The sequence below is a fragment of the Chelmon rostratus genome, chromosome 14 (genome assembly GCF_017976325.1).
Source record: "Chelmon rostratus isolate fCheRos1 chromosome 14, fCheRos1.pri, whole genome shotgun sequence".
Classification (NCBI taxonomy): domain Eukaryota; kingdom Metazoa; phylum Chordata; class Actinopteri; order Chaetodontiformes; family Chaetodontidae; genus Chelmon; species Chelmon rostratus.
In genome coordinates this window covers 12,223,014-12,241,948 of record NC_055671.1, presented here as the reverse complement: position 1 = coordinate 12,241,948, position 18,935 = coordinate 12,223,014, and the positions used below count along the sequence as shown (strand labels likewise).

At 41.5% G+C, this 18,935-nt stretch overlaps 1 protein-coding gene across 1 annotated transcript; it reads left to right on the top strand.

Annotated features, from left to right (window-relative positions):
* Window positions 1–494: 494 nt before the first annotated feature.
* Window positions 495–14,175, top strand: pitpnab (phosphatidylinositol transfer protein, alpha b). Its single transcript, XM_041952414.1, has 12 exons — window positions 495–511; window positions 5,194–5,224; window positions 8,675–8,820; window positions 9,535–9,626; window positions 10,721–10,728; window positions 11,011–11,085; window positions 11,611–11,694; window positions 11,783–11,860; window positions 12,266–12,376; window positions 12,855–12,977; window positions 13,112–13,194; window positions 14,100–14,175. The coding sequence occupies exons 1-11, from the start codon at window positions 495–497 to the stop codon at window positions 13,157–13,159; spliced, it is 813 nt and encodes a 270-aa protein (XP_041808348.1). The 3' UTR covers window positions 13,160–13,194; window positions 14,100–14,175.
* The last annotated feature ends 4,760 nt before the right edge of the window (window positions 14,176–18,935 follow it).

The following is an 18,935-nucleotide window of genomic DNA, read 5'->3' as shown; positions in this document are numbered from 1 at the left end:
TTGCTCCAGAGCCTGGTGATTTTCACCGGCTGAGGGTTAGAAAGGGGTCAGAATGAGCTGTTCCAAAATCAGCAGAATTAGGCAGTTTCATAAACATTTCTGTTGTCGCGGTCAGTTTCCAACAAGAAGTGCATTTAATTAGCCTTTATTACTGAAATCAGATGGCTGGATTTGGCCCTTTCAGTAATTATATCTGGGCTGCATGGACCCACCACCACCACCACAAACCACCCGCTGGTGAACCATCTCTTTCTGTGTGTGGTCTGCTCTGCACAGGCCTCGGTGCTCTGCGCGCAACAGCAACGCCGCGCCGCGGCCCCGATCAGGAAGTGAATTTGAAGAAAATAAGCGACTGTGGAGGTAGAATGACATAGAGGGGGAGAGGTGGGAGAGAAGCAAGCGGAGAAAGAAGAGACTATCGGAGGGAGGGATCGACCCTGTTTTTGGACCTGTATTGAGCTGCTCCCCTCTGGGACACACTGCACCGCCAAAAAATGCTCATAAAGGAATTGTAAGTAGCTGTGTGTGTGTGAGTGTGTGTGCGTGTGTGAAGCGGGAGAGGGGAGAATGTGTGCGCCTTTATGCGCTCGGTTTTGCAGCGCTGACATTGTGGCTGGTCGCCCGAGAGTGGAATTACCAGAGTGCGGTCAGGGTGATGTCGACATCCCGTTTCTGCTTGACTCTCATGTCCGTCATCATTTTTCATGCATGCGACGCCTCCATCACCCCGAATAAAGCGAGAGGCGATGCAGTTGCATCAGCAGCCGGCGCAGGCATGGCTGTGCCCTTCACATTTGTGCATCACAAGCCTTCAAGTGAAATCGGGAGGCTTTCTCAATGATATAATGTCCCTTGCTCTGGTGCTAAAATGACGGATGCTCGAGAGGAGCGGCGGTGCTGAGGGATGGCTGGTGTAAGCCGCGCCGCGCCGTGCCAGCGTCCATCCCCGTAAGCCGCTGTGGCCATGTTATTGACGCGCGGTGAAGGTGAAACGACTGTCGGGAGCATTCCGGCATTTACCTCTGGAGGAATGGTGTAGGCTAGAGGCAGCCTGAGGGAGGGATGGAGGGATGCTCAAGGGGGAGAAGGTGTGGGAGCGGGCAGGTGCGGGAGGCGGTTGCAAAGCTTTGGCCACAAAAGAGAAAAAAAAAAAGAAAGAAAGGAGGCAAATGTCGAGGTTTTGACGCACCAGTCAGACATTTCTGAGAATGAGAGTGACAGCTGGGGCCGAGGGGACGGGATGGCATGTGAAGCAGGATCGTGCGTGCGAAAGGGAAAGATTTGGGCATTTTTGACACGTTCTTCAACACATTGCTCTCGCAGGCCTCAGTGTGCTGTAAGGATAAGTGACTGAGGCCTACTCACAATCAGCTGGTGGTTAGAATAAGGGTGAGGACGATGGATTGCAGATGAAATGGGAGGATATTGGCCTCCAAATAATGATGATAATAGAAAACAGACACTAGTCATGATTGCCCACTTCACACAGGATGCTGCTTCCTTCATTTGCATGCTGTTAGCTGGTGTCATTTTGCCTTGAGGAGCTTGTGACCCACCTGTAAAAAAAAGTCATCTGTCTGGTCTCCTCCACGTTTTTAGTGTTCCAGTTTAGTTTCAGATCGACCTCGTTTTCTTCCCACTTTCCAACAATTCAACATACCAAAACAAGCATTGCTTTTATTGTAAAAATTACACTATGTCGTACTGATCTGAGGCTGGCTTAAACAGGAATACATTTATCAACGTTGATTATTGTCTTAATTTCTCCACCACATGCATTTAATCAATTAATGGTCCAGCACAAAAAAAGCTCAGGATGAGAGTGATGGCATGGCTAAAGATCTGAAGTGATTAGGGAGAGTCTGGGTCTCAGCAGTCTCCCTGGAAATTAATTAAATCGGTCACGATTAAATGCTGAATGCACTCATATGCACTGTCAACACACGGGCACATGAAGAAGCTTACACACACACACACACACCAAGATACCATCATGGATGTCAAGAGATAGTGAATTGATCTGTGCCCTCCTGCAGTGCAGACAGTTTCTGTACTGCTCACCTGAACCACTGACCCAAATCACTCCCGGTCCACTTTTTCTCCACCTCCGTGAGCTTTGGCAGGTGTGCAGCCACACAGGAACCGCTTTGCAATTTACAGCGTGATGGAGAGAATGGGAGAAAGGCAGCGAAAAGGTAGAGACAGGCCGCAAAAAGGGAGAAGATAAGAAGACAGAAAAGACGTGCAATGCAGAGGAGGAGAGGTGTTTGTTTTCTGTAGCAACAGAGAGACACCTGATCTTCCTGTCAAGACCTTTAGACCAAGGAGATTTACAGAGAGAGAGGGGAAGAGAGAGAGAGGGAGAGAAAGCATTAAGGTGACTTTAATCCTTGTTTAACTAAATCCCAAATTCTACTAAGTATTAAAATGTGCTCTTTTTAACATTTATTCATATTTAGTTACACAAAAGACTCATTTTGGGACATTTGAGAATCGAAAAAAAGCAGCGAAATAAATATTTTATCTGACAGGCATAAATAGCTGCAGCACTTCATTGCAAAGAAAATGAGAATATACTGTAAATTCAATCATATTCTGATGTGGTTGTTTTTCCACCGTCTCTGTCTTCTTTGCAGCATCTGGTCTCCCTTCCACTGTCTGGCTGGGACTCAGACCCAGATTACATTCAGTGGCGAGTGGGATTATCTGAATTTAGGCATACATCGCACAGTTACAAAACAATCAACAAAGCTGCCTACTGTACATGTGCACAAGTGTCAGTCTGTCTGTCAGCAGTGCAGTGCGTTTAAAAGCTGCTGCTCCCATCTACGTGATATAAAGGAGCTCTAAAATAGCGTGTGTGCGTGCGTGTATAGAATTAATCTTTTTTCACATGTTGGGGTCAGATCTATGAAGTGCAGCATCACCGAAGAATAAAACCAAATAATGTCTAAAGTTGAAATAAACTTGCAGCCTTGTGCAATTTTGTGCTCTCTCCATCTCACCATCAATAACTTGTAACAAGCGATGTTTTTTTTCCCTCATAAATCTAAATTTGGCAAATTGTGTTTATATTCTACATTCCATCAAGCTGAGGTGCATAACTTTATTATATTTCTTTCTTTCCTCACTGCTTGTACTTCATACCAAGCATCAAGAAAGGGTTTATTACATTAGATTAGATGAGATATTCGATAACATTACACACAGGAGTTTCAGGCAAGTGTCTGTGGAAATACTGGACTCACCTACTTTTTTTAGATCACTTCGCTAAAAAGTGAAACAGTGATAATCAGATCATAATAATAAATATGTTTAATAGATTTCCCATTGAAATACTGTAGATGATTTCTACTAAATTGTGCTACAAAAACTCTTTCATCATCTCTTAAATTAATGAAACATTAGTAGGCTTTATTTCCTTATGCATCGTAGCGTTAACTGCACAGATAATGGATGACTTAGTCACTTCACTTGTCTTTCTTATTGTTTGTGTAGTGCAACATGCTATTCTCCTTGCTGTATGGTTTACCATTGTCTTTTATTTTAGTTTCACTGGGACTGCTGCCACCCAGTCAATGTGCACAAAAACAAATTTGTTCTTGGCTCGTTCAGAAAGTGTGCTGGCACGGATGTCATCGTTTTGTTGGTGGTGTGCGACTTATGTGACCATTTCTTAGCCACCTCCATTTCCCAGCACTCTTTTGTAAACACAGAAACAGAAAAAATGTTAGACGCAAACAAAATATGGCAACGGACAAAACAGCAGAAACACAAAATGCTATTTGTATAGGAATAATCTTATTGTTAAGATTCATTTATCCGAGACAAATAGACTGTGTACATGCTTTTTCATCACTAGTCTTCACTCTTTCAGGTGCAGCTCAAGCACTGTTGGCCAGGTGTGTGTCTAGTTTCTGAACACTAGGAGGTGCTGGTGTTCACCTGACCTGCAGAAACATTCAAGCATTTTTTTGTAACTATAAAAGCTTTTAAAACCTAAAAAAAATAAAATTAAAAACTATGTAGATATTATTAACTTTTATAAAGTTATGGAATCAATATTTTCTGTTATGGTAGCAAGTGGTTACATCTTAGTATAATTCATATTTGAAAAAAAAACATGTATTTGTATGGCCCTCTAGTTAAAAGATGTAGCTCTATAGTGCTACATTTTGCAGAGTTATACAAAGAATAAACAGCTGCTTGTTACTTCTATGAAAAAATTAAAGGAGATAATCCTGCACCTTATCCACACCTTGTCTGGATTCTATACACAAATGATAATAATAACAGCCTATTAAAAATGTTTTCTCCTCATTTAAATGATAACCTCCAGTGGAAACTGCCCGATATCCAGGCTTCACATCATAGTTTTTGTATTTGATCTCGCTGTTTTTCCTGCTTCAGTGAAGCATATTCTCATCCTCTCCTCAGAGCAGCAAAGAATAGATCATTTATTCTCTCCTGATGACTCAGTGTCACAGTGTCACAGTGAAATACGTGAATTTCATACTTAACAGCCTGTGTTGTTTTTTTTTTTTTGTTCGGTCTGGAATCCGTTTTAGATTTTATTATCCTGTAATAATAATTACTGATAATAAAGGATAATGTGCCTTCTCTTTGCTCTGTAAAAGTCCTCTAAAATAAACTTATCTGGGACACTGATTTTAGTTGAAGGACCAGGTCTGTTTGATTGTCATGTACTGCTTGTATAGCTCATATAGCTGCTCATTACAAATCCCTGTTGGCGTCTTCCAGCTCATCTGGAGAGTCCTCTGAGACGGCATCGTGGAAAAGATGCATGCTTGGTGTCCAGATCTGTGCTGAGCTGAACGGTTAAAGATGTCAGTTCACGTTGTCGGTGTGTCATTCACAGTATTTCTCCAGGCTGATCCAAATCACAGACAATGTTCATTGTTACCAAACTAAAGCACGGTTAATGGCATGTTATAATGTGTGTAATTTACTGCAGGATTGATACTCTCAGGATCTTGATGACCTGTGGTGTTCACTGTATTTGGCTGGAGTGGATTTACTGTATCTACATGTTAAGCCCACCAACGTCACCAACATTTTAAAAAAATCAAGCCTTCGTACCTTCAACACGCAAACTAACGCAGCAAAGTTTTGCTTTCATTGTTATTTTTCTGATTTTGAGTAACTTTCCTCCTTTTTTCTCTTCTCTTCCAGTCGAGTGATTCTTCCAATCTCTGTGGAAGAGGTAAGTCTCAATTCAGTATATTTCAATGTTTGTGTGTGTGTGCTAGCTAAAATGGCTTAAGGCTCAGCTTTTGTTATCTAAATCTATGGTTCACTGTATTTGGCAAAGTAAAGCACAAGTGCCTGCCAGCCTCGCTGAAGCTGCTCGTTTTTTTGGGCAGCCTTTGGGCTTTCATGTGTGTCACACACACGTAAGACGCTCTGTCACACATCCGCTCAGCGAGTGGAAAAATGTGCAGCCGCGATCACCTCACAAGAAAAAAACTAAAAATAAAACTGTTGCTATCTCGGTGTTTTACAGCTGTGGTGATAAAAGGGTTTCGAGTCAGACAGAGCGTCGAATCAACGCAGTCAGCGTGGTCTTTCGCTGTCCTCGTCCTCTTTTCTCTCTGTGTCCCTCTGTGTCCCCGCTACCCTCATTTCCATTGCAGTTTGCTGCTCTATTCAAGCCTGCATTGTAAATGAGTCACCTGAAACTACTTCCATGACTCTCTCTGAGCCCCCCCCACCCGCTGTCAACCTCATATTTATGCATTATTTGCGCTGACATGAGAGTAATCTAGTTTTGCTACAGACATTTGACTTATAAATAAACATTTGTTGACAGCTGTAGCCAACAAGCACTTAATCTGCTCTTACACACTCTCAAGTATGAGTGTAAAGCAGCAGTGATAACTGGTCTGCAGCCAATATCAGGCTGACATATGTTTTTAAGATATTCTTTCCCGACACGTGTATTTGTCACATGTACGCTGTAAAGGAGAACAGCGTGCAACATCTTCCTAATACTTGCAGCCTCTTTTCAAAGCTTTAAAATCTGATTTCTTTCCATCAGCATCTCTGCTGTGTCTGGCATTAATGAGGAAAGTCAAACAGAGATCATGAGAATTATTTGAGTACAATATGATAAGCCTGAATACAGCTGAGTAATGTCCAGTGTCTCTGGAACTACATGTGCCCCTCATGTCAGTGAATCACATCCCCCCAGAGCTTCATCTCCTCTGTCTCCCCCTCCACATCCCCACTCGCCAAAGCAGCGCTCTTCACTGACTTGCCAGCAAATACAGGATATGGAGGTTTGCAGTCCTTTATGGGTGTCGTGATTCAATCCACCATGCATTTGATTTGATTTCCACTCCTTCAGTTCTTTCACTTTTTGCCCACAATTCAATTGATTCGTTCAGAACGCCCACCAGCTGAATCTTCACTAGCGACAACTGTGGATTAATCTGTGTGAACAGAGGTTTTGTTTTGGGGAGAACATGTTGAATGAGACTGTTCCAGCTGTTGAAACCCCCGGAGAACTTACCGAATTGAATTTCCTGTCTGTTAGCTTCTTCCCAGGAGCTGATTTTAACCTAAAGCACTTTCAGTGTTTTATTTTTGTGAAAGAATGAAGTTCGGCTATAACCGGACATGGACTCACCCCACAAGGCAAGGTTGAATTATATTTGTCCAACACTGTTACCCAGGAGGCTTTGCTGTTCCTGCATCCCATTTATTTAGTGGGCAGTTGTGGCGTCTACAGCTGATTTGAGGGAGCAGTCTATTTAGATCTGCTTGGCACAGGTTATCTGGGTCTTTGTCTTTTTTGTCTTTCATTGCTGTTGCTGTGGAGGAGTAACCTTTTAAATGCTCACAGAAGGTCAAAAGCTCATGGTTAAACCGAGCAGCCTCTGATTAGTGACTTCTTCACTGATACACTTCTTTTTTTGGCCGCCTTCTCAACATCATAAATGTCGCTAAAACAACTGGCTGACTCATTTCTCTTCGTTGCTTGGTTTGTTTCCATGTTCCGTAAATCCAAATCTTGTTTACTGGGTGTTGTTATATGTGTGTAGACCTGTAACCTCTAATATTCTCATTCTCAAAGAATGTTGTTTTTAATGAATAATAGAATACAACCCCTTTCCTATTTTTGCTTGATAGATATATATACCCATTTTAAATGGGAGACAGGTCTGGACTGCAGGCAGGTCTGGATGGCAGCATATGGCTCCAAAACCTGCAACCTTTCAGCATTAACGGTGCCTTCACAGACGTGCACGTTACCCGTGCCCCGGGCACTAACACACCCCTGTGCCATCTCGTCAGATGCTGACATTTAAACTTTGAGCTGGTAACAGTCTGTACGGTTCTTTTCCTCTTTAGCCCGGAGAACCCTGTGTCCATGATTTCCAAAAACAGTCTGAAAAGTGGACTCATCAGACCACAGCACTCTTTAAGATTCTGCATCAGTCGATCTCAGAGAAGCTCAGGCCCAGAGAAATCAAAAGCATCTCTGGATGTTGTGGATATGTGGCATTTTGCCTTGCATGGTAGTCTTAACTTGACAGTGATGAGCTGTGTTTATCGGCAATGTTTTTCTGAAGTGTTCCAGAGCCTTCCTTCATACGATCTTTCAGTCTTTAAAAAAGTGTTGCCTGAGAGATCGAAGGTCATGAGCATCCGGTGTTGGTTCTCAGCATTGCCCCTTATGAGCAGAGATTTCTTGAGATTCTCTGAATCTTTTAATGATATTATGGAATGTAGGACTCAGTCTTTCCAGGATGCTCCTTTCATACCCACCTGTTACCAATCAACCTGTTTACCTGTGGAACGTTCCAAAGAGGTGTTTTTGGAGCGTTCCACAACTTTCCCAGTCTTTTGTTGCTCCTGTCCCAACTTGTTTGAAACATGTTGCTGCCATCAAATTCAGAATGAGCGAATGTTCACAAAAAACAATAAAGTTTATGAGTTTGAACATTAAATAGCTTATCTTTGTATAATTTAGTTTAATATAAGTCAAAAGGGATTTGCAAATCATTGCATTTTGTTTTTAGGTTTTACACAACATCCCAAGTTTTTTTTAGAATCAGGGTTGTAGAAAGAATAACTGTAATCTCTCTAATCTAATAATTCTGACTACAACAACTTGATCTATTTTTGTGATGTTGTAAGTGTGTCTGCGCTCTGGTCCAGCTTTGTGCAGAGGTTATATGGTGGATTAGAGGTGATTAAGAAATGAAAGGAGCCATTGTCCTGTGTTTAAACACTCACATGCATGCTCGGGATCAGGAAGATAGGGGAAAGAGAGGGTTGAAAGACAGCGTGCAGTTTGTGAGGGAGGAAACCAAACAGGGCGCAACAAAGAAAGCTGACAGGACAAGAAGACAAACATGTGTATGGGAGAGATTATGAGGATTCAGAGGACATGAGAAGGTAGCGATGAGGAAAAGGATCAGAGGAAACAGTTAATCCACCACTTAAGAATGAAACAGATGACCCCCATGAAATATACATGAAAAAATGAAACGGATGTGACTGGAAGCTCTCATCCACAGGATAACACACGGCCACTTCGACTTGCATTCATTAAAGGAGGTTTGATGGATGCGGCTCCTTATTCCCCCCTTTAATCACACTTTCCACCTCAGACCGACCTGCTTTGTTTCCTCTTTTTTTTTTCCAGTACCAGGTCGGCCAGCTGTACTCTGTGGCTGAGGCCAGTAAGAATGAGACGGGCGGAGGGGAAGGAGTGGAGGTGCTTAAAAATGAGCCCTATGAGAAAGATGGAGAGAAGGGACAGTACACACACAAAATTTACCATTTGCAGAGGTAAGCGCTCGTGTGGTCACCCAGGAAGACTGCTTCATTCATTTTTCCCTCGAGGCCGCGTCTCTTGGCTCCTGTCCGTTCATTTATTTTTCTGCTCCGCTCTTTTATCCCGTCACTTCAAAGTCTTCTGCCTGCTTCACTCCATGCAGCCTTGCAAGCTGAAAACAACTTTTTAAAGGAGCACTCTGACATTCTGATATACAATTATTTGCTTACTTACCTAGAGTAAGATGAAAAGATTGATGCCACTCTCATGTGTGTTGGGTAAATATGAAGCTACTATCAGCAGCCATGTTAGCTTAGCTTAGCATAAAGACTGGAAGCAGGGGGAAACCTGGCTCTGTCCCAAGTTTAAATAAGACAATGGCAAGCTAGTGTATCTACCATAATTACTGGTGCTTTGAACTAAATGCTAATGCTAGCATGCTAACTTTGTTGGATCCCACCTGGATGGAGGAGACAAGCAACGTGACTCTCCAAACTAGAAAGCAAATAAATGACTATGTTTAGGTATTAAGACACCATGAGATGGTTCATTTTAGGTCAAAAGTTCTGGATATTCTTTTTAAGACACGATAAGAGAGAACCAAGGTCAAATAATGGTTTTGCTTTGGTAAATGTCTCATCTTTTTTTTTACTACTTTGTATCCATGTACCTAATATCTCCTGATTAAAATAAACTTGCGTTGGTCTGTTCTCTCGTCACTCCTGCAGTAAAGTGCCGTCATTCGTCAGAATGTTGGCTCCAGCTTCAGCTCTCAACATCCACGAGAAAGCCTGGAACGCATACCCATACTGTCGCACAGGTAGCACACACACACACGCACAATCAGTGACACACATATGCGTACATGTTTTCTTTTCCCACTATTTTCATGCTATGGCACCAGTTAAAATTAAACCCATGGCCATAACCTTTTTTTTTGCCATACCTGCCTCAATGAGCTTTAGTGTTGCATTAAAAAAATAAGCATAATGTAAGTTTTGAACTATTACAAGAGAAAATACAGGAAATAAGAGATGAGTTAAATAAATAAAAATAGGCTGCACATACAGAAGTGAGAGATTCAGTCCACCATAAAATGAAAACAGGAGATTTTTTGGCTGTGCTTGAAATCCAAACGGACACTCCATCGATCTATATAAAAAGGTCCCAGGAGGAAGTCCCATCTTCCAAACTACCTTTTAATTTACTGAGCACAGACTCACAGGATGCAGTCTCCAGCACTGCATTTAACCAATCTGTCAAACCTGGAGAGTGAGCTATTTCTCAATGCCTCAAACTAATTCTGGAGGCTGCATTAGTACCCAATGTAACAACTGAAAGCACACAATAAACATATCGTCCCCTAATAAGCATAAAACTGGAGTCAACCAGGACTTCCATAACTGTCGCTGAAAGTTGATTCAAAAGGAAGTTTTTCGTAACTGAAAGAAATAATGATGCTAAAAATAATCTTCTGCACTTTAATCCTCAAAAATGTGTGAATACATTTGACTCAAGTTACTCAGAGGTCACATAGATGCTGATCTGTTGGAGAGATTGTTGTACTCTGGGTACCTCTCTCTCTCTCTCTCTCTCTGTCTCTCTCTCTCTGTCCCTGGGTCTCTGTCACCTTGAAGGAGTCGTTGAATAATTAACTGCATGTCCAGTGAGAAGAGCCACGCAATCACTCGAGCCTTTCAGGCTGCGATCACACACACACACACAACCGGCTGCCTGACAGCCATCTGTCACACTAACACACGGGACAGTCAAAGACACAACCTGCACACACAACTGTAATTCCCTGTGACCTCTGTACATTGTCTAATACATCACATTTCTCATATGTTTCTTAACTGCATTTCTTCCTTTCTCTCTGTTCACTGCTGCGCTGTCTCACACCTGCCTCTGCAGTTATCACTGTAAGTATTTTTGTTTCTCTCGTGCCTGCACATTTCATGTATGTTGACACAAAGGACGCAGTGACGGCCACAGAGGGAGCAAGTTAACCTGAAAGCTGAGAGAGAAATTTGATCTTTTTCAGCCACACGGCAGCAGCAGGGATAGTCAGACACTGTTCCTCTGTGTCTGTGCTGCTGTGTGTGGATGAGAGCATGAGGACTGGCCTGTGTCAACTGTATTTTATGCTTTTTTCCACTTCTCTCTCTCTTCCTCACTCGAGTTCATTTCTCTTTTCTCTGCAGAACGAGTACATGAAAGACAACTTCCTGATCAAGATTGAGACATGGCACAAACCTGACACGGGACACCTTGAAAATGTAATTCAAAGACTGTAATGAGCTGATGAGGTGTATGTATGTGTTCGAGCCACAAGGGGAATTTGTAATGAGCATTTATGTTGTTTTTGGGATGGCTTGTGGAAAAGAAGCGCTCATGCTTGATTTGAAATCATGCTGTATCTCGCACCTTGTATGGGTGTTTTTTGTTTATTATCCATTTCCTCCACTGCTAGCTGTGCAGTGCCAACATTTCCCACAGCTACAGTCTGTTTACTTGTCTTCTAATCAAAAACTGGTCTATGAGTTCTTGTGCACGACCGACAGAAACAGTCCCCTAGTTTCAGCATAGGCTGCCATGATTACTTTGGGACGGTTCTTCTATATATAAATAAATTTGATCGTAAAAACTGTGAAAATGCAAAACGACCAAAAAAGAATTATAAAAATAATTTTCTAAATTTCCCCTTATGGGCTTCCAAAAACATGTTAATCCTGCGCCTTGTGTTCTCGTATCTGAGACAGACTTGTGCCAGCAACTAGCTGTGCTCTGTGGTTCTGTTTCAGGTACACGGTTTGGATGCAGAAACCTGGAAGAAGGTGGATGTAGTCTATATCGATATTGCGGACAGGAGCCAAGTGGAGCCGAAGGTGAACATATTTAGCTTCCACATCCATCTGTGTCATCCATGTTGCTCCATACATGTTGTTCATTCTGGTTTTTCTTGTCTCTCTCCAGGACTACAAGCCAGAGGAAGATCCTTGCAAGTACAAGTCAGTGAAGACGGGCCGAGGCCCACTAGGACCAGACTGGAAGGTACATCGTCTTGTTGTAGATGTCTCAGTTGGTTGAGACACATCTGAAACCACTCAAATACATGGCAGTCACAGACCTCCAACGACATTACTAATAATTATTGATGTGCAACACCACTTGCACCCATACCTGTTGCTTAGCAACTATGATGTTTAGTCAGTGTTGAAATATCATAATGTCAGATATTCTAGTATTGTTTTAAGTAAATGTAGATTTAGGCCGACAAACAAATAGATAAGTAGATACAGTAAATAAAGGTTTACACTACCAATGTAATTGTTTGGAAGTAACTGATTAAAAAACTAAATATTCATAGAAAATATTGAGCCTATATATATTTTGTTACCCAGCAACTTTTGTTAACATTAAAAAAAAATCCTTGTATGTATATTTGTGCACTTGCAGAAGGAGCTTCCTAACAAGAAAGACTGCCCACACATGTGTGCCTACAAACTGGTCACTGTCAAATTCAAGTGGTGGGGGCTGCAAAATAAAGTGGAGAACTTCATTCAAAAGGTGTGTTTACCATTCGGACTGTGGTACATAGCAGTTTGTCACTTTATGATCATTATGGCAGCCAGGTAGCCACAGGTCAAGGTCAGCTCCTGCGGGGCGTTGTTGACAACAAATATCATGTTGTTCTTGCAGGAAATGTTTGTGTTATTTCCCTTCCTGGACAGAAATTCAGTGTATGAGTGTGTGTGTGTGTGTGTGTGTGTGTGTGTGTTTAAGCCTTTGGACCACAATGTCTCATATCCTTCACATGCATACAGTACATGCAGTGTCTCACATCTTGCTAGCTCGAGGTAGCAGTGGAAAAGTACCACACATTATACTGCTATGGGCTGCACCAGCCTCTAGTGGATAAACAGGGTAACGCAGGATGCAATTAAACATTTCTAATAATCAAACAGATTTTATCACTCGCACTTCAAACCGTTGCTCCATTCTCCACAGCGTGACTTTCTTTTGATCCTCCTTTGTTGTCTCACAGCAAGAGAAGCGCTTGTTCACTAATTTCCACCGTCAGCTGTTCTGCTGGATTGACAAGTGGATTGACTTGAACATGGAAGACATTCGTCGCATGGAGGAGGAGACACGCAAGGAGCTAGATGAGGTGAGCAAGAAGGCTTAGGGGGATGGAGCCAGACAGATTCCTGAAGATCTGACTTCTTCTAGTACATTTTTGTGAAACTGTCTGCCATGTTCTCGTGGTGATCGTTGTTGATTGGTTTGTCTTGCGTGCGTCAGATGAGAGTGAAGGACCCAGTGAAAGGGATGGTGGCTCTAGAGGACTGAGGGTGTGTCGGACCGTGAATGCTGCTGCTCATCAGGTGAGAGGAATTTACATTTCATTTTGCATTGCACCTTAGTCCACATTCCTGTGGACTTATATTGGACTAATCAGTTCTCTAGTCTACAAAAGTGTGAAAAGTGAAAAAGTACACATTGCAAGTCTTTAAAGAGCTTGTTTTATTCAAGTAAATGACCAAAACCTAAAGATATTCCATTTACAATTATATAAAGCACAGAAACACTGAAAATATGCACATTTTAGGAGCTGGAACCAGAGAATTTCTGGTATTTTATGTGAATGATTAATTGATTATCAAAATTCATTGACTACATTCATTGACTACTAAATCTTGGTTCAGTTCTTTAATACTGAACTCTAAAGCAACAGAACATGATGTAAACTGCAACACTGACACATTATCAGAAAGTTTTTAATGCAAATGTCTCTTCTAGTCTGTTTTTAGCTTTGATTTAGGGAAATATCAGGCTGTTTAGCTGCTAAACGCTCCACTGTGCTCACTAGCTAATTACTGACTTTCTGTTCAGTGCTGGAGAAGCACAACACAACGAGTTTTTCCAGAGCTTTTTGGTTGAAGTGTTGAGTGTTGCTGCTGGACGACAGTGGTGCAGATGAACCAAAACAAACTTGTGCCCCAGAAAATTAAAACAATGAGCTGAAGGATGTTAAAAAGCTCCACAGAGCTGAAAGGAGCTGCAGAGCTGGACAGTCATTATCTGTGGGTTTGTCACTACAAGCGACACCTTTCACATTGCAAGCAGAGATTTGATTCATTGCTAGCATAGAACATATTGATCGCTCTAGCTTTAAGAGCTCCTAATCAAAAATGCATTTTAAAAACTCTTAAATATCAATGTCAGTATCAGCTTCAAAAACCTATGAGACTATCTGATAAATAATCCTTCACAATTCTGTCTCTTTCAGACCAGAATACCCAGACACCAGCGGATTCACATCCTCCCTCTACTCCTGACACAACGTCTGACCGGCCGGTCCGAACCCCCCGCCCTCCTCAACCTTTCCCCCTCCTCCAGTACAGTCTGGTTTTCAGGGACCTGGACCCAGTAAACTCCCAGTTTTCAGATGATCTCCCCCCGCCACATCCCCCCTCACCTCGAGTCCCATTCATTTCTATTTGTTTTTTTTGTTTTTCATCCGGTGTCCCCATCTTTTTAACTGCTCTGAGGCCTCCAGTAGCAACACTTTAGATCTTGTCAGTCAGTCCTCTCAGTCTCTAAACCGTTCTAAACTACAGAGAATAGTGTCTCTGCAATTTAGGATTTATTTCTATAAGATATCCCAATGGTGTGTATATACAGTATACCGTATATCGGGGAGCTGAATAATTGTATTGAAATATATATATATACATATATATAAATATATATAAACAGGGTTTTTAAAATGATTTTGTCTGTAAGTTTGTCTCTAGATGTTTATTTTTTCCAGACTAAGCTGTATCTGCTCAGTGTTGAGGGGTTTTTCTTTGTTTTGTTTTGTTTTTTTCTGATTTGTCATAGTACTTCTCTCCATTTGTGTCACGCTTTACGCAGTGTTTAGTTGTCGTTCAAATGAATTTGCAAGTCTACAAAGAGCAGCTGTGAGGTCGGGGCCGTGCCGAGAGTTTGAAGTCGTCTCTGCCGTACTCCCGACCCGCCGCGCAGGCTTTTCTTCCCCCCAGTGTCCCCCCTTAGTGTGTTGAGGCATTCATTGGCTTTTCCTGCTGCTTCGTGAGTTTGTGTGTGCGTGCTTCTGTTTGTGTGCGTATTTGCGCGTGCGTGTGTGTGTGCGTGTGTGTTTCTGTAGCTTTGTAAGGTTTCCTGCCATCACCTCTGGCTCTTCAGTTTCATCAGGCTGTTCAAACATACCACTTCAATGTGCAGTAATCATAGGTCACTTTTGAATTTAAACATACAGTCATGCACACACACACACACACTTAATACGAGGACAGACGTAAAACGCAACACTTTTTTCTTTCGGTCTGACGGTCCTGTCTGCAGACTACAACTCCTTTTAAACTGCGAAACTCGTTGTCATGGCGGTGATTTCACCATTAGCAGCCATCATGGATATACGGCTCTTCCCGCTTGCTGTAGATAGATAAATGGTTCTTTGGAAGTAAAACTTCACGCGATCTGCATCAATTCTTGCCCTGTCACCCATCCTGTCACCTCCAGTGGATAAATGGTCTTATCCAGCGATAGCAATAACTACCATGACACGTTGGTCTCTCCTCTGTCATCGCAAATCTATCGTACTCTACGGTTTGTTCCTATCCTCAAAGCAGTTTTAGCATAGCAGAGCCCAGGCTGAAAGTCACAGACGGTTTAGTTGTTGATTAGTTATTTATTAAATGCCGTTTTTATTGTGTTTGTCTGTGGATGAGGCGGCTTTTCTCCTGCTGGAACCCGAAGTTTGTTCTTTGTAATAGTGTGGTTTTTCGGTATATGCATGAGTGTACATGAGTGATGTCCAGTAGCGTGTCTTTTAAGAGATCTGATGCTGGCTTGTTGAAGAAGGGAGCGATAGAGTGATAACAGCAGGCACTAACCCTCTTCCTCTCGTTGACGTTTTTGTTTGGCCTCCTTTGTCCTCGGTTATTTTATTACTTACTTTTCCATCCTATGTTTACTTTCCTTCCACATTGTTTAACTGTGTGGAAACTTTAAAGAGCAAGCAACAGATAGTGTAATACCAATACGACAACACTGATTTATGTCACCTGCCTGCAGTTAATACATGTGGAGCATAAAAAAGAGGGTTGTGGCTTAAAAACTGCCATCAGAAGTAGAGTATTATATATATCATTATATATCATTTCTGTCTAAGCACTTAAAGTGCAGGGTTTGATGAATTTGAGGTCCATACCTATATTTTTAACAGACAACAACATTTTGCACTAATTACGGTAGTTAGTATTAATGAATGGTACAATGGAATTAAATATAAATATTTACCTTTATTTTTTAAAATATAACCATATATGTACACAATTTCTAACATTTCAAAAGCATAATAACACACACTCACGTGGAATCTGACTGAATGTTAAACAGTATGAATATCAGTTCTACTAAAGGGCTTCCCATTGGCGCCTATTAAACAAAGTCCAGTTTTTGATAAACAGTCTGTATTGGCCTAATATTTAAGCCATTTTACTGCGTCAAGGACAGCTCGACTTTTGAGACGTTTGGTCAGTCGGGAAGAATCCAGAAGAAGAAACACGTCGTATAATCAGCTAAATTCAGTCTAACTCGTGACATGACAGAGCGGAGCAATATTGCAGTCAAACAAATCCCTATTATATCTTTATGTATTTGTCGTAGCTCACCATTTTTTTTACAGAGCAGCGTTGATGCCAGTCTTCCAGGGCCTGTTGAATTCTGATTAGTCACCGAGTTGACAAAATGCAGATGTTTTCCAGCAGATTCCCAGCAGTTGCATTCATGTGATAGAGAATTTAAATGACTCCTGCATCATTTGACGTGATAATATTCGAGTAGTGTCATTAGCCTATACATGTATGTGTTTTAAGCCCAAGCACAGTAGCCAATAAATCCAAATTGGCCACGAGGATACCAGGGCTTAAAAACATTAACAACTGCTCAGGGCAACTGTTCAAGCATAATAGTTCAGCCTTGCTTTGGAGAAACCTCCTTTATAACTCCTAAAATCTACTCTCTTTTCCATCTTGTGACAGTTTTAAACTTTTTTTTCATGTCTTTGTATATCATTATGTCTGACTGACTTTTATAAACCCATCACCGCGAGCTAGTTTCTGTTGCCTCCTCTTTAAAGAAAACACTGGCCGTTGGATGTCCAACCCTTCCACCTCTCTCTGCGTCCATCGAGCATCTCACTCACTGTCTGTGATGGGGCTACCAACTGAATCATGGAGATTTGTGGATGTACTGTATGTATTGACTTTGTAAATAGTAAATAAATTAATGTAGATGAACACATATATATAGATCAGACTGTCCTGCCAAACCTACAGCACACACACACCCCCGACGCTCCACCCTCTCGCTCCATCGCTAAACATTCAGCGTCACACAGACCGGAGTCACAAGTTGCTCTCACAGAGGTTTTAGAGTTACAGTTGCTGAAATTTAGTGCTGATAAGACATTTTGAGGAATACTGTCAGCTGTAGATGTCAAAAAAAATCTTACATATTTCTCCAGCAAAGCAGTGGAGAGCTGAGTTGCTATGTGGTTTGTAGGTGGAGGGAAAAAAAATATTAAAAGCAGCAAAAACCCATTTCACCATTTTCTGTCCTCACATTCTTCCCTCACAGGGACCACGTCTCATTGGCAGGACAGTGTATAGATATATATTTTTGTTCTGAGTGTTGTTGTACCTCTGTTGTCAGTCTCTGAACTACACTCGCGTCTCTCACTGATAAGGAACATATAACGGCAGCTTGGGTCAGTTCATTGATCCACGTTATTAGCTGATGGTGCCAGCCCTGAGCGGAGCCTCGGTGCAAGTTAGATTTTTCCCTCCCCCGTGGTTAGCGATGGGGATCGAGGGGAAGTTATTCTACATTTAGGAGCAGCTTCAACCGGGTGCTCGAGGGCTGGATTTTTCAGCGGCGTAGAAAAAAAAGCAATTAGCTGTGGTTGTTTGAAAACAGATACTGACTGTAGGTCCATTTCAAGAGCCTGAAGATACCATACAAACCTGTGAGAGAACATGGTTTAACAGAGACAATCTCATAGATATCTGTTGTTAGATTCCTCGATTTATAATCAGAATACGAAACCAAATGACTCCAAAACCCCAAACTGTTTTTAAATCGTTAAGTCTCTCTCTCTCTCTCTCTCTCTCTCTCTCTCTCTCTCTCTCTCACTCCTGTTAACTTGTCTCCTGTTTTTCTTTCTTTTATTGTGAATTTGTGCCTTTTTGTCATCTTATCTTCCAATAACACTACTGTACATTGGAGACGTAAAGAAATGAATAAAATGAAGTAAAGCAACTGTACATACGCTTTGATTTGGCAATGTTTTTTTCTGTGTACTGTAACAGGAGGGCGATGATCATTGTGGCAGGAAAGAAGACAAATGATTAATTTGCTGTACAGGATCCAGATTGTAGGAGCTTCAAGGCTGTCATAGGTTCAATAGACTCATAGCAAAACCCATGTGGTAGCTACCTACAGTCATTAGAAATATTAAATATTTTGGACATTTGGAAAATCATCTCCCCAGTTCTAGAAAAGCTTTGAGAAGCTCAGAAATATTTCTTCAGAATCCACACATCAGTAAGATCAATAATAAAGCAATTTACTGGTGGATTTAGGAATATAGCTTCACATCTCTGACTATATGTCCCAACAGGTGGCTTTAGCTTTCAGATTTATCACCTGACATACACCATCATCCCATCACCTTAAGTCCCCCTGTTTGGAAAAATAAATGAGACTGCAAGAGGAACACAAGAGGACAATGGTGCTACTATACTATGTTTTCTATATACTGTATAGCCTTGCATGTGATTAAGAATCAATCATCAATTAAATGGATGCCAAAAAGGGAGATTTTAAAAAGGTTTAACTGAGTAATCCATAAACACATAAATCAATTTATCAAGCAATTGGATATAAATTGGATGGAGCAAAGATAGCTGGAAAAAATACACACAGTAGACATGAAAAGAATAAATCAGTCTATTGAAACAATACTTTGATGAATTGAATAAAAGGTTAATTAAAGCCTCTATGTGTAGAATTTGAATAACTTTGGTTGGCGCCCCCA